At 43.2% G+C, this 16,065-nt stretch overlaps 1 protein-coding gene across 1 annotated transcript; it reads left to right on the forward strand.

The window, feature by feature from the left end:
- The first annotated feature begins 524 nt into the window (after window positions 1-524).
- LOC139449872 (replication factor C subunit 3-like) lies at window positions 525-13,582 on the forward strand. The gene is made up of 8 exons (XM_071231440.1): window positions 525-656; window positions 1,786-1,991; window positions 3,244-3,341; window positions 4,565-4,746; window positions 6,677-6,813; window positions 10,763-10,861; window positions 12,552-12,621; window positions 13,198-13,582. The coding sequence occupies exons 1-8, from the start codon at window positions 570-572 to the stop codon at window positions 13,384-13,386; spliced, it is 1,068 nt and encodes a 355-aa protein (XP_071087541.1). The 5' UTR covers window positions 525-569; the 3' UTR covers window positions 13,387-13,582.
- The last annotated feature ends 2,483 nt before the right edge of the window (window positions 13,583-16,065 follow it).

A 16,065-nucleotide genomic window follows, 5' to 3' on the forward strand; every position in this document is an offset into this window, starting at 1 on the left:
AAACAGGATGGAATAGGTTCCCACTAACCTAAATGATGTCTAAAATTCACCAGTGTCTGTTTTATGATTATCTCAAATTGAATAATTGATATCACAAATTCGATTATTACATATTCACAAATGAATCAAATGAATTTATGATATCAAAACATTCTTTAGGACTTTTACGTATCTCAAATCCAACCTTGGCAGAGACCATTAAAAAAAAATTATGGTCTCTGATCTTTGGATATAAATTACATTTTAGACTATATCACAAGTTCGTTTTATGATATGTCTAAAATTCGAATTCATGATATCAATAATTGTTTTGTGTCATATATTCCAATTTGTAATATTGCGAAATGCATTCTTGATAAAATCAAATATAAAGTTGATGGTAAAAAAACGCAAATTATACACCGAACCCATAAAATCAGGATACCGCGTGCGCTGTTTATGCGATGTTAGGAGCCATCATAGCCAAGGGGATTCCCGGGAATTACTTCGTGACGTCAGATGTTCGAAGGCATTCCCGCGAACATTCACCCGCCATATTTTGTCAGTCTCGGGTTGTTTACTTCACGAAAATGAGTTTGTGGGTGGATAAGCATCGACCGTCGTCGCTCAACAAGTTAGACTTCCACAAAGATCAAGCGGCACATCTCAAGAAATTGGTAAGATTGCGAGAACTTGTCCAACGTATCGACCATCACTGATAAAGCTGTCATTCGTTCACGTTCACCTCAGTGACATTTTCAAAATGTAAATCAAGTTTAATTTCAAACACTAAACAATAAAGTGTCAACAGCCAAGGCAGACCAGAATGTGTGCATATCCCTTTCTTCTTTATCACCATAATAATTGTAGTTTCAAGATTTATCATTATGAAATAAAGCATCACTGACCGTTAGGGGGCCTAATATATATTTTTCCCTATTTTATACCGATCAGTTAAAATAAACCACCAATTTTACTTGTGTTAGAAGAGTGAGTTAACATAATTTACTTTGACTAATCAAGACAGAACCATATAACTACCACAGAAGTAATGGTCAGGTAAATCAAGTTTATTGAGGTTTTCTTGTGGAACTTTGAAATAGCCACCTACCACATCAGTATTGATCATGCGCACACGCGACTGACTTGACTTTTCGGTACGTCTCAAGGCAAGTTTGTCCTTAAAGGATGTTTTCATTTTAAGTTTTCGGACTAAGCAACCCGTCTTGTTTAGAAGCTGTCGCTTACACACACCAAGACCCATCGCTGGTGCCTTTGTAACATTCTCAACAAGTTCATTCTCAAATTTGTCTGGCAAGGTAGGGGAACATCCTATTTTAGCACCAGAAAGGATTCTGGTGTCCCCTGTCATGATCATGTTGATATTACTAGAACATGGCTAAAAGCACCGTAAAACCATACTCACATTAATTTGAGGTAATTTGTATCTATGTACGTTCAGAATAATTAATTTTATCATCAATCAATATTTGTGATACTTGTGAGTCAGATTCATGAAGATCCGGGTTAGGATTGGTCTTCAGCAACCCAAGATTGTTGTGAGAGGCTTCTAACGGGGTTAGGCTCGATGACTTGGTTGGAGCATGTCATCGTATCCCATTTGCATAGATCGATACGTATGATCTCAGTCACTGGATTGTCTTGTCCAGACTTGATTATTTACAGACCACCGTCATATGGCTGGAATACTGCTGAGGGTGGCGTTAAACAAACAATTAAAACAAACTTGTGAGTCGATATATCAATGCTCAAGTTTTCTGTCACTGACACCCTTACATCCTCCAGGTTCGAAGCGGAGACTTCCCGCACCTGTTGGTGTACGGTCCCTCCGGTGCGGGGAAGAAGACGCGCATAATGTGCATGTTGCGGGAGCTGTACGGTGCAGGCGTGGAGAAGCTGCGCATCGAACACAACACCTTCACAACTCCATCTAACAAGAAAATAGAGATCTCCACTATCTCAAGCAACTACCATATCGAAGTCAATGCCAGGTTGGTTGTCTTTTGAAATTCAATATGTCTTGGCCAGGGATTAACCTTGGTATATCTTTTTTCAAGTCCATGGGACTCTCAGTAATAATATTTTGGGGTCCATTTAGAATTTAATATATCTCATTCCCAGTGTTTCACTTGGATCTATCTGTTTTTAGTCCTGGGTTAACATCTAAACAATCGTAAAAAATTATTGTTTTCTGGTCCCAGGTTTGAACAAGAGGTCCCAGTTTTGGGACGAGGCATGCTTCCCTTGATTGCCAACACGGTTACTGATGTACTATCATTGCAATATTTGCACATGCTTTTAAAGCCTTAAGCTTAGGATAGATAGGGATGTCAGTATTAGATTGGAGAAAATCAACCACTCACTATCTGAACTTTCCAGAAGAGACATGTGAACTTACCATGCTTACTGACCCTCGACATTCCAACTTTGAATGTATTGAAATATGGACAGCTTTTTCTTCATGGATTCAAAATTTACTTAAGTCATGGCCTATAATCTTGACTGGTTTGATGTGTGTTTAGCATTAATTGGCATCTGATGATTTCACAGGCTAATTAAAACGTTGTCAGTGAGTAACTGAGAGTTGGTGTATTGTTGCCCTTTAACAGAATAGAGTGAGTGAGGCTTTACGCCGCTTTAGTAATATTCCAGCAATATCAAGGCGGGGGACACCAGAAATGGGCTTCACACATTGTACCCATGTCGGGAATCGAACTCGGGTCTTCGGACAGACGAGCGAACGCTTTAACCACGAGGCTACCCGACCGCACCTAACAGAATAGACATGTCAGTTGTATGAGTGTGTGTAGCATGCAGTGCATAGTGTTGATTATTTTGCTGATAATTGTGATTCAATCAGCCATACTTTTTTGTGACCTTCCATTTTCAATTTTCTGGTCCAATAAACCCTGCAATACTGATGACCTCTATATTGTTACATGTATATCACTTCTTGAGTACCTTGAGAGCAGTGTGCTTTAGTCAATACCCATACCAATATTGAACAGTAAAAGTTGGTATGTTTGCTGTTGATTGTCATGGTGAACAGGGGCGGTGGGGTGGCCTAGTGGTTAAAGCGTTCCTCGTCGCACCAAAGACCTGGGTTCGATTCCCCACATGGACAAAATGTGTGAAGCCCATTTCTGGTGTCCCCTGCCGTGATATTGCTGGAATAATGCTAAAATCAGGGTAAAACCATACTCACTCACTCATTCATGGTTATAACTAGTTTTGTTTGTCCAGTGATGTAGGCAACAGTGACAGAATCGTCATTCAGGAGATGATAAAGAATGTTGCACAGGTCAACCAGCTTGACTCAGCATCGCAGAAAGATTTCAAAGGTAAGAATGAGGATTATATCACTAAATATTTCTGAAACCGATGCCTTATCTTCAATTTGGTTTTCAGATATTCCTGGTAGACAACAGAAGCAGTGCCTTATTATAATTACTGGTCCCATTGAAAATTTGCAGCTATGAAATATCTATTTTCTTTAACACCTTTTTATCACAGTGTTTCTGGTCATTTCTGCATTTATCCTGTTAAAATCAGACTCAAGGTTTCCCTGCTACACTGGTTTATGCCTAGTTTACTTGTGGTGAGGTGAAATAGGGGATAGCATCACATCCAAGATTATTTCACTTATATAGAGACATGCATGCTCATGTGTGTGTGGCTGCTTGTCATAGTCCAGACTAATCTGCTAATGCTGATTTAATTTCATAATTTTGTTAATCATTGTTAAATACCTGTCAATTAATGTTGCAATGTATAACTAAGCATTAAAATATCTTCCTCTTTATTGGCCCTGTTACAGGGTTAGATGTTAACGCTAGCCCGGGGCTAGTACAAATTCCTGCGGGCTAGTACAAATTTCCCCATTGTTTTAAGATTACAAGGGCATTTCATCTTTACCCGGGCTAGTGAAGCTTTTGAGTTTAGCTCTAACCCTGTGTTATCTATGGTTATCTGCATGGTCAGTGAAATAAAGGTCACCTCTTCTGAGCCATGACATTAGAACTATAATAACAGGAATTGGGAAATTTATTATTCTAATTTGAGGATTTTAACTCACACTCACACTTGGACCGAATATCGGCCAATAAGCAGGCCTAGATACATCACTGCAGGCAAACACATTGCCCAGTGACCCTTGTGTATTAGTTATAAGGTTGTGAGGTATTTCCGATATATCTGTAAATGGAGGTTCATTCTTTCCACGATGTGTATCACAATATCGGGTGATTTCAAATAGGGATTTTCATCAAGTGTTTAATGTTATCCGCTTGCCAAATGCCTTCGTTTCCCCGGAGCAAGCATCCCCAAGATGGCTGCGTATTTATTGACAGAGTAAACATGTCGTAACAGCATCTTGTTTTGTTCCATTTATGAACTTCAGTCTATACCTTAATGTATCAGATAGCTTTTGAATTAAAGATTTAGAATTATGCAATATATCGTGATACGTACCACAATACGGCCTTGTGCTTTGCAAAATATTGTGATACACTTTAAACCTCCAATCCCATCCCTAATTAGTATCATGTTGTACTTTGTTCACCAGTGGTCATCCTGACCGAAGTAGATCGCCTGACGAAGGATGCCCAGCATGCACTGCGACGTACGATGGAGAAGTACATGGCGACGTGTCGTCTCATCCTGTGTTGTAACTCCACCAGCAAGGTGATCCCGGCCATCAGGAGTCGATGTCTGGGCATCCGAGTGCCAGCACCATCTGTGGAGGAGGTATGTCTTTATGTTATACTTAAAACACAACTGTTTCAGCTACTCAAGAACCATCCGAGGAATACCAGAAAGAATAAAAAGGAGGTATGGATTTATTAAAGGATTAACCATACTGCAAAACAGTTTGCAAGGGTTCTATCAGATCTGTTGTTTTACAGATTCTTTGTTGGGTAATGCCCACTCACTCTATAAATAATTGAATCTGGACCAGACATTCCCGGGATTGATGTCATGCGTATTGGTCAACAAGTTTGAGTATGACATATGTAAACTGTTGTATTATTCATCATGTACATGTTCAACATAAGGCATGTCAACAATATGGTGGTGTGTTTATGTCCAAACACACTGGTTAATTGACTTCATTATACCTGCTTTCTGCAGAGACAGATATGTAGTAAGTCATCATTGTATAATGTTATCAATGCAATCCAATAGGGATGCAATGAATATACTGTGAGGCGAATACGATTCATACCATGAATATCGGGTAACGAATACGAATATTAATTCACAATTACAATAACAAGTCAGCAGTTTATGTATAATTTTTTATATTCAGTGAAACAATAACATCATAAACTACTTGACATGGTTTGTTAATTACTAATAAATTATACTGTCAAATTAAATATTATAAGAGTGTTGTCATTGAAAGAAATCTATACATATAATATGTTGTTATGGATATTTTTAGGTACAGGGTATGTAAATATACATGATAGCATATTCATAAATATTCGATTTTAGTGGCCATGACTAACGAATTAAATTCATGAATGGTTACGGTTCAATTCACCGAATACGCGAGTGAATCGTAACAGCCCTACAATCCAAAAAACTTTTCAATATGATCCACTAGATATTCAATTGTTTAGATGTGTCCTATGGGATTTATGTGGAACAAGAAGACTTGCTTTCACGTTGAAAATAGGTGTGTTTGTCAATTTTTCTTTAGCTTCACTGTCTTTATTTAACTAACATCATCACAGTATATTTTAGTTCAATAATTATAAAACGCCAACACGCAAACCAAGTATGGACATGCCAGGACATAACTGATCTGTAACACTAGTCCAAGCTTGTTGACCCAAATGCCCTCGCTCTATGTGTCCGATGGGGCGGTCGGGTAGCCTAGTGGTTAAAGCGTTCGCTCGTCACGGCGAAAATCCGGGTTCAATTCCCGACATGGATACAATGTGTGAAGCCCATTTCTGGTGTCCCCCGCCGTGATATTGCTGGAATATTGCTAAAAGTGGCGTAAAATCAAACTCACTCACACTCACTCACTATGTGTCTGACAGTATCAGAAATAACTGCCTGCCCGTAGCTGGTAACTTCTCTGTGTGGCTGCATGAAATTTTCTTCACCTGTCCAACTGTCTGGCAGATAATTTTAAGACTACTTATCAATGCTTATGTATTCAGTTTTATCATAAATCCTTGTAGATTCTCAAGTTTGCATTTTTTCAAATGATTTTTTTGTTTGTTTGTTGTTTAACACCGCACTCAGCAATATTCCAGCTATATGGCTGCGGTCTGTAAAATAATCGAGGCTGGATTAGACAATCTAGTGATTGACATCATGAGCATTGATCCACGCAATTGGGATCGATTACATGTATCAACCAAATCAGCGAGCCTGACCACTCGATCAGTTGCCTTTTACGACAAGCATAGTCGCCTTTTACGGCAAGTATAGTCGCCTTTTACGGCAAGTATGGGTTGCTGAAGACCCATTCTACCCCAAAATCTTCTCGGGTCTTTTTCAAATGAACCAAGAGGAGATTTCTTTTAGTTTGCAGGATTTTTTCAATATTTATGATGCCTGAATGTTGGCAGGTAACTTTGAAGATGGGCAGGCAACATTTTTGGGTCACCTGCCCGACTGTCTTGTTGGGTTTTAAAATGATTTCTATCACTGTCTCCAGGTATGTCAGATACTGCAGAACGTGTGTAAGAAGGAGTGCATCAACCTCCCCGCTGTCCTTGCCAACAGGATAGCCGAGAAGAGCAACCGCAACCTCCGCCGAGCCCTCCTCATGTGTGAGGCTTGCAAAGTGCAGCAGTAAGTGCCTCAAAGACATACACAAACCTGTATTGTCAGGGGACAAGGTCTGATGAGGATCCTTGGGATACACAAACCTGTTATGTCAGGGGACAAGGTCTGATTAGGATCCTTGGGATACACAAAGCTGTTTTGTCAGGGGACAAGGTCTGATTAGGATCCTTGGGATACACAAACCTGTTTTGTCAGGGGACAAGGTCTGATTAGGATCCTTGAGATACACAAACCTGTATTGTCAGGGGACAAGGTCTGATAAGGATCCTTGGGATACACAAACCTGTTTTGTCAGGGGACAAGGTCTGATTAGGATCCTTGGGATACACAAACCTGTTTTGTCAGGGGACAAGGTCTGATTAGGATCCTTGGGATACACAAACCTGTATTGTAAGGGGACAAGGTCTGATTAGGATCCTTGGGATACACAAACCTGTTTTGTCAGGGGACAAGGTCTGATTAGGATCCTTGGGATACACAAACCTGTTTTGTCAGGGGACAAGGTCTGATTAGGATCCTTGGGATACACAAACATGTTTTGTCAGGGAACAAGGTCTGATTAGGATCCTTGGGATACAGAAACCTGTTTTGTCAGGGTACAAGGTCTGATTAGGGTCCATGGGATACACAAACCTGTTTTGTCAGAGGACAAGATCTGATTAGGATCCTTGGGATACACAAAGCTGTTTTGTCAGGGGACAAGATCTGATAAGGATCCTTGGGGTGCACAAACTTGTTTTGTCAGGGTACAAGATCTGATTAGGGTCCTTGGGGTGCACAAACCTGTTTTGTCAGGGGACAAGATCTAATTTGGGTCCTTGGGGTGCACAAACCTGTTTTGTCAGGGGACAAGATCTGATTAGGGTCCTTGGGGTGTACAAACATGTTTTGTCAGGGGACAAGGTCTGATTAGGATCCTTGGGATACAGAAACATGTTTTGTCAGGGGACAAGGTCTGATAAGGGTCCTTGGGATACACAAAGCTGTTTTGTCAGGGGACACCGTTCGCTCATCACGCCGAAGACCTGGGTTCGATTCCCGACATGGGAACAATGTGTGAAGTCCATTCCTGGTGTCCACAATCGTGACATTGCTGGGATATTGCTAAAATCGACCTAAAACCATGCTCACTCACTCACTCACTCACTCACTCACTCACTCATTTCAGTGAGGATTGGACTATGTTCATTTTAACAATTGTATGTTTTAGATATGTTGTGTATGTGTAAATATGGCTAAAATTTGTTTTACTCTGATTTTAGAGGCTCTCAGAAAGCATTTTTCTAATACTTGAACATAACAAGTCTTTACCCCATACTACTTGTCTTTGGACAAACAAATAAGAATGTGGTAAAAATTCATCTTGGGTTTTCGAAGCTCACTCATTTTAGCGATAGTCATGTATTTGATCATGTCAGAAGACCTAAACTTTCCAGTGCAGGAAAGAAAGAAAAAACATTTCTCTGCCATTTAACACTCACTCACTTACCCAATCAACTCGCTCACTTACTAACCCATACTCACTCGCTCACCCACTCACTTGCCCACCACCCCACTCACTCACCGCCCACACCCCTCACTTGCCTACCACCTGACCCACTCACTCATGCGCCTAACCCACCCCACTCACTAACTCGCCCACCACACCACTCATTCGCCCACCACACCACCCACTCGCCCTCCACCCCACTCACTCACTCGCCCACCATCCCACCCACTCGCCCTCCACCCCACCCACTCGCCCTCCACCCCACTCACTCACTCGCCCACCACTCGTCCTCCATCTCACTCACTCACTCGCCCTCCACCCCACCCACCCACTCACTCTCACTCGCCCACCACCCCACCCACCCACTCACTCTCACTTGCCCACCATCCCACCCACCCACTCACTCACCCACCACCCCACCCACCCACTCACTCTCACTCGCCCAACACCCCACCCACTCACTCTCACTCGCCCACCACCCCACCCACTCGACCTCCACCCCACCCACCCACTCACTCTCACTCGCCCACCACCCCACCCACTCGACCTCCACCCCACCCACCCACTCACTCTAACTCGCCCACCATCCCACCCATCCACTCACTCGCCCACCACCCCACCCACTCACTCTCACTCACCCACCACCCCACCCACTTGCCCTCCACCCCACCCACCCACTCAGTCACTCACTCGCCCACCACCCCACCCACTTGCCCTCCACCCCACCCACCCACTCAGTCACTCACTCGCCCACCACCCCACCCACTCACTCACTGTAACTCGCCCACCATCCCACTCACTCACTCGCTCATTCGCCCACCACCCCACCCACCCACTCACTCACTCGCCCTCCACCCCACCCACTCACTCACTGTAACTCGCCAACCACCCCACCCACCCACTCACTCACTGTAACTCGCCCACCACCACACCCACCCACTCACTCACTGTAACTCGCCCACCACCCAACCCACCCACTCACTCACTGTAACTCGCCCACCACCCCACTCACTCACTCACTCACTGTAACTCGCCCACCACCCCACCCACCCACTCACTCAGTCACTGTAACTCGCCCACCAACCCACTCACTCACTCGCCCTCCACCCCACCCACCCACTCACTCACTGTAACTCGCCCACCAACCCACCCACTCACTCACTCGCCCTCCACCCCACCCACCCACTCACTCACTGTAACTCGCCCTCCACCCCACCCACTCACTCACTCGCTCATTCACCCACCACCCCACCCACCCACTCACTCACTGTAACTCGCCCTCCACCCCACCCACTCACTCACTCGCTCATTCACCCACCACCCCACCCACCCACCCACTCACTCGCTCACTCGCCCTCCACCCCACCCACCCACTCACTCGCTCATTCACCCACCACCCCACCCACCCACTCACTCACTGTAACCTGCCCACCATCCCACCCACTCACTCACTCGCCCTCCCCCCCACCCACCCACTCACTCACTGTAACTCGCCCTCCACCCCACCCACCCACTCACTCACTGTAACTCGCCCACCACCCCACCCACCCACTCACTCGCTCATTCACCCACCAGCCCACCCACTCACTCACTCGCCCTCCACCCCACCCACCCACTCACTCACTGTAACTCGCCCACCATCCCACACCCCCACTCACTCGCTCGTTCGCCCACTTTCCCACCCACTCGCCCTCCACCCCACCCACCCACTCGCCCTCCAACCCGACCACCCACTCACTCTCACTCGCCCACCATCCCACCCATCCACTCACTCGCCCACCACCCCACCCACTTGCCCTCCACCCCACCCACCCACTCACTCTCACCCACTTGCCCTCCACCCCACCCACCCACTCAGTCACTCACTCGCCCACCACCCCACCCACTCACTCACTGTAACTCGCCCACCATCCCACCCACTCACTCGCTCATTCGCCCACCACCCCACCCACCCACTCACTCACTCGCCCTCCACCCCACCCACTCACTCACTGTAACTCGCCCACCACCCCACTCACTTACTGTAACTCGCCCACCACCCCACTCACTCACTGTAACTCGCCCACCACCCCACCCACCCACTCACTCACTCACTGTAACTCGCCCACCACCCCACCCACCCACTCACTCACTGTAACTCACCCACCACCCCACCCACTCACTCACTGTAACTCGCCCACCATCCCACCCACCAACTCACTCGCTCATTCACCCACCAGCCCACCCACTCACTCACTCGCCCTCCACCCCACCCACCCACTCTTTCAATGTAACTCGCCCACCATCCCACCCACCCACTCACTCGCTCGTTCGCCCACTTCCCCACCCACTCGCCCTCCACCCCACCCACCTACTCACTCTCACTCGCCCACCACCCCACCCACTCGCCCTCCACCCCACCCACCCACTCACTCACTCACTCGCCCTCCACCCCACCCACTCACTCACTGTAACTCACTGCTACAGACTGCCACTCAGCCCTGACCAGGAAGTGACCGACCCCGACTGGGAGATGTACCTGAAGGAGACGGCCAGCATGATCGTCCAGCAACAGTCCCCTAAACGGTCAGTCACCATGTTGTCAAGGGATCAGAGCTGTCATTGACCCATATCAGCTGCAAGTCATATATGTATGCAAATATTAATTCCAGTCTCAAGTCAAAGTCAAGAGAGGTTGTTAAGTTTTCCACATATGATACAAACATTAGATTGTCAGGTCACAAGGGCTGGAGAAGGAAGCGTTTTGAACCATTTATATTTTATGTCTGTTTCAGTTACTTGTGACTTGTAAATATCACTTTGAATGGAAAGGTACACATCAAAGTATGAATTATTTATTTCGTCCACATAAAAGTGACTTTTCTTCTTGTATAAACATAATCATAACCTTCTGTATTATCTTATAACTCGTATCCCAGTTTAATTAGGTTTCATGGTGGCTGTTCTTCAACACTTGATTTCAGAATGAAATGTACAACTACGTAATGGTTATATAGTCAATCCCCGTTAAACTGACATGGTTTGACAGCATATGATTATATTGGATTAACAAGTATGTCGGATAACCGACATTAAGTAGTATTAACGTTCATGATTGAAAATCAGACTTCACAATAGATTACGATACAAACGTGATGAAAAAATGAAATATTCATATTGTTATGTTACATTGTTAGCGGAATATGTTTTCTAATCATGCAACCTCTAAAGCTTAACACAAAACAACTGTTTCGGACTGTATGACTTATTCAAAATACTTTAAAAAGCATAGTCTGGAATGGAAGTCACCAGTTTGTAACTGGTACCGCAAAGATAAAGAAAGCTGCTCTCTTTGTTGCTAACGATGACTTCCTGTTAGTCATTTCCTTGGTCAGTCATAGTTCGCGAATGGTTTGTGACTTGTGATGGGATGTCCTCGGTGATAACGATAACTTGTATCTTATTTTAATGAGATAGAAGTAATCTAAGTGTGTGATTAAACCTGTTTTCTTTATTTAATGCATTAATTGTTAATCATGTTAATTGTTAAGCAAGTTTATCTCTGCAGCCGTTATGATATGCAGCTACTTGCCGACTCTTCTCGCATCAAAACACTGGGCTGTGTATTCGCAGTCAAATGACCACGGAGATCACTGATCACTGTGTCAGATTAACAGGACTGATTAATAAGTGATTTCGGTAATTTGTTGCAAGTTAAGTATGTCGGAGTCGGAGTGCGAGACTGTCGGATTAACAGGTCTAAACAGCTTTGATTTATTCGGTTCCCATCATTAGTGTCAGATAAAACCGATTGTCGGATTAACAAGACTTGACTGTACCACAGCAATGGTCAGATAGCAATCTGTGGGCATCTGTCAGACAACCTGCAGAGATGCTGTACACGCGCCAAGTAGCCAAAGTACTGTCAGATTGCCATATATTGTGTGATGTTAAATGTATGGTCTGTTTGCAGTATCTCGCACATGTGTTGCTGGCCATGGTAATAATAGCCCAGTTGCTGTTATCTAATTTGTGACATCATCTTCCCAAGGGAAAGGCGTTAACTGACTATAAGAGGCCAGTTTCCATACCTTGCCAAACTAGGCTGGAATTTCCAGGCTCAATCGTAGCACAGCCAGTTGCTATTATGAGTTAGGTCCCTTCTATGTCCCTCCTGTTGACCTGTGATTCTAGCTGAGAAGCTAGTCAATGTAATTAATGTATACCCAGGTTCCATCCATACACAGGTCACTAAGGTGATATTTTTGTTACCTAGGTTACTTGAGGTGCGAGCCAGACTGTACGAGCTCCTGACTCACTGCATCCCACCAGACATCATCATGAAGGTGAGTTTCAGTCACTTACTGAACACACACACAAGGACTGGTCGGCTCGGAGTCAGTATACTGTGTCTGAGTGGGGTATTCATGTTAAACTGCGGCATGGTATCTCGGTGAGCTAGCACTATAAATCGGCATCAGTCCGGACTAGTACAAGCAGCCACACAAACACACACACTTACATGCACGTCGCTATGTAAGTGCAATAATCTTGGACAGGACGTTAAACCCCATTTTACCTCACCTCGCTTAGTGAACACAAGCACACACACAGGAAGTCATCATGAAGTTCGGGCTCCACTCACTGAACTATGTATACACAGCAAGCACGCACATACGCACAGCCTCTCAGAAAGGAAGTCATCATGAGGGGGGGCGGGGGGGGGGAGCCATCCCCTCACTGAACACACTCACATACATACAGACCACATATATTCACACAAGTGTACAATCACTGTAGCAGCAGCTGTCACTGATAGACACTTATCCCAGAAATACATGAAATGTGTTAAGATGTTGTAACGATTGATGTATTGGGTGGAAAATGACACACTTGTATGACGTGGACACCATGTTTTCCAGGGTCTCCTTCAAGAACTGCTCTCCAACTGTGACGGTCAGCTGAAGACGGAGGTGGTTCAACATGCAGCGTACTACGAACATCGACTGCAGCTGGGACAAAAGGCCATCTACCACCTGGAGGCCTTTGTGGCCAAGTTCATGGCCATTTATAAACGATTCTTGGAGGAGGGGATTGCAGATTTATTCTGACGAAGAAAGACTGAATTTGAACAATTTACTGGAATATGCAATGTGAACAGACTGAAATCTTGCGACATTGATAGGAGTGTGGTTTACCTTATCGTCAACTGTCCAGTATGCTGTTGGTGTGTCATGGTGAGAGAAAGAAGGGACATGTGATTAGGTGCATGTTTAAGTACTGATATGCCAATGTTCAATTAAAGAAGTTTGGTGAAACATTTCTCATCGTTATGTGTTTACATTAAAGCATTTAAGCATAGAAAAGGCGGTCGTGCAACTGAATGTATCTCTAAAGTTGCCTCCCTTGACATAGCTCGTCACAGTATACTTAAACTTCCTGATGAAGGGGCTGTTTTCTCAATAACGTCATTGAAGTGTTACATGTTGAATACCCCATTCCATAAAGTGATTGTAGCGCTATGATATGTAGTAAGTCAATGTTAAAGTATGGGAGTTATGATTGTCTAAGTGGTACATCTGTCGTAAATCAATGTTAAAATATTGGAGTTGCGATCGTCTTAGCGCTACATATGTAGTAAACCAATGTTAAAGTATGGGAGTTAGATAGTGCTACATCTGTCCTAAATCAATGTTAAAGTATGGGAGTTACATCGTCTTAGCGCTTCATATGTAGTAAATCAATGTTAAAGTGTGGGAGTTACATCGTCTTAGCGCTTCATATGTAGTATATCAATGTTAAAGTGTGGGAGTTACATCGTCTTAGCGCTTCATATGTAGTAAATCAATGTTAAAGTGTGGGAGTTACATCGTCTTAGCGCTTCATATGTAGTATATCAATGTTAAAGTGTGGGAGTTACATCGTCTTAGCGCTTCATATGTAGTAAATCAATGTTAAAGTATGGGAGTTACATCGTCTTAGCGCTTCATATGTAGTAAATCAATGTTAAAGTATGGGAGTTACATCGTCTTAGCGCTTCATATGTAGTAAATCAATGTTAAAGTATGGGAGTTACATCGTCTTAGGGCTTCATATGTAGTATATCAATGTTAAAGTGTGGGAGTTACATCGTCTTAGCGCTTCATATGTAGTAAATCAATGTTAAAGTATGGGAGTTAGATTGTCTTAGCGCTTCATATGTAGTAAATCAATGTTAAAGTATGGGAGTTACATCGTCTTAGGGCTTCATATTTAGTATATCAATGTTAAAGTGTGGGAGTTACATCGTCTTAGCACTTCATATGTAGTAAATCAATGTTAAAGTATGGGAGTTAGATTGTCTTAGCGCTTCATATGTAGTAAACCAATGTTAAAGTATGGGAGTTACATCGTCTTAGCGCTTCATATGTAGTAAATCAATGTTAAAGTATGGGAGTTACATCGTCTTAGCGCTTCATATGTAGTAAATCAATGTTAAAGTGTGGGAGTTACATCGTCTTAGCGCTTCATATGTAGTATATCAATGTTAAAGTATGGGAGTTAGATTGTCTTAGCGCTTCATATGTAGTAAATCAATGTTAAAGTATGGGAGTTACATCGTCTTAGCGCTTCATATGTAGTATATCAATGTTAAAGTGTGAGAGTTACATCGTCTTAGGGCTTCATATGTAGTATATCAATGTTAAAGTGTGGGAGTTACATCGTCTTAGCGCTTCATATGTAGTAAATCAATGTTAAAGTATGGGAGTTACATCGTCTTAGCGCTTCATATGTAGTAAATCAATGTTAAAGCGTGGGAGTTACATCGTCTTAGCGCTTCATATGTAGTATATCAATGTTAAAGTGTGGGAGTTACATCGTCTTAGCGCTTCATATGTAGTAAATCAATGTTAAAGTATGGGAGTTACATCGTCTTAGCGCTTCATATGTAGTATATCAATGTTAAAGTATGGGAGTTACATCGTCTTAGCGCTTCATATGTAGTAAATCAATGTTAAAGTATGGGAGTTAGATTGTCTTAGCGCTTCATATATAGTAAATCAATGTTAAAGTATGGGAGTTACATCGTCTTAGGGCTTCATATGTAGTGTATCAATGTTAAAGTGTGGGAGTTACATCGTCTTAGCGCTTCATATGTAGTATATCAATGTTAAAGTGTGGGAGTTACATCGTCTTAGCGCTTCATATGTAGTAAATCAATGTTAAAGTATGGGAGTTACATCGTCTTAGCGCTTCATATGTAGTAAATCAATGTTAAAGTGTGGGAGTTACATCGTCTTAGCGCTTCATATGTAGTATATCAATGTTAAAGTATGGGAGTTAGATTGTCTTAGCGCTTCATATGTAGTAAATCAATGTTAAAGTATGGGAGTTACATCGTCTTAGGGCTTCATATGTAGTATATCAATGTTAAAGTGTGGGAGTTACATCGTCTTAGGGCTTCATATGTAGTATATCAATGTTAAAGTGTGGGAGTTACATCGTCTTAGCGCTTCATATGTAGTATATCAATGTTAAAGTGTGGGAGTTACATCGTCTTAGCGCTTCATATGTAGTAAATCAATGTTAAAGTATGGGAGTTACATCGTCTTAGCGCTTCATATGTATTAAATCAATGTTAAAGTATGGGAGTTACATCGTCTTAGCGCTTCATATGTAGTATATCAATGTTAAAGTATGGGAGTTACATCGTCTTAGCGCTTCATATGTAGTAAATCAATGTTAAAGTATGGGAGTTAGATTGTCTTAGCGCTTCATATGTAGTAAATCAATGTTAAAGTATGGGAGTT

This window comes from Haliotis cracherodii, unplaced genomic scaffold (genome assembly GCF_022045235.1).
Source record: "Haliotis cracherodii isolate W230 unplaced genomic scaffold, xgHalCrac1.p SCAF_8, whole genome shotgun sequence".
Classification (NCBI taxonomy): Eukaryota; Metazoa; Mollusca; class Gastropoda; order Lepetellida; family Haliotidae; genus Haliotis; species Haliotis cracherodii.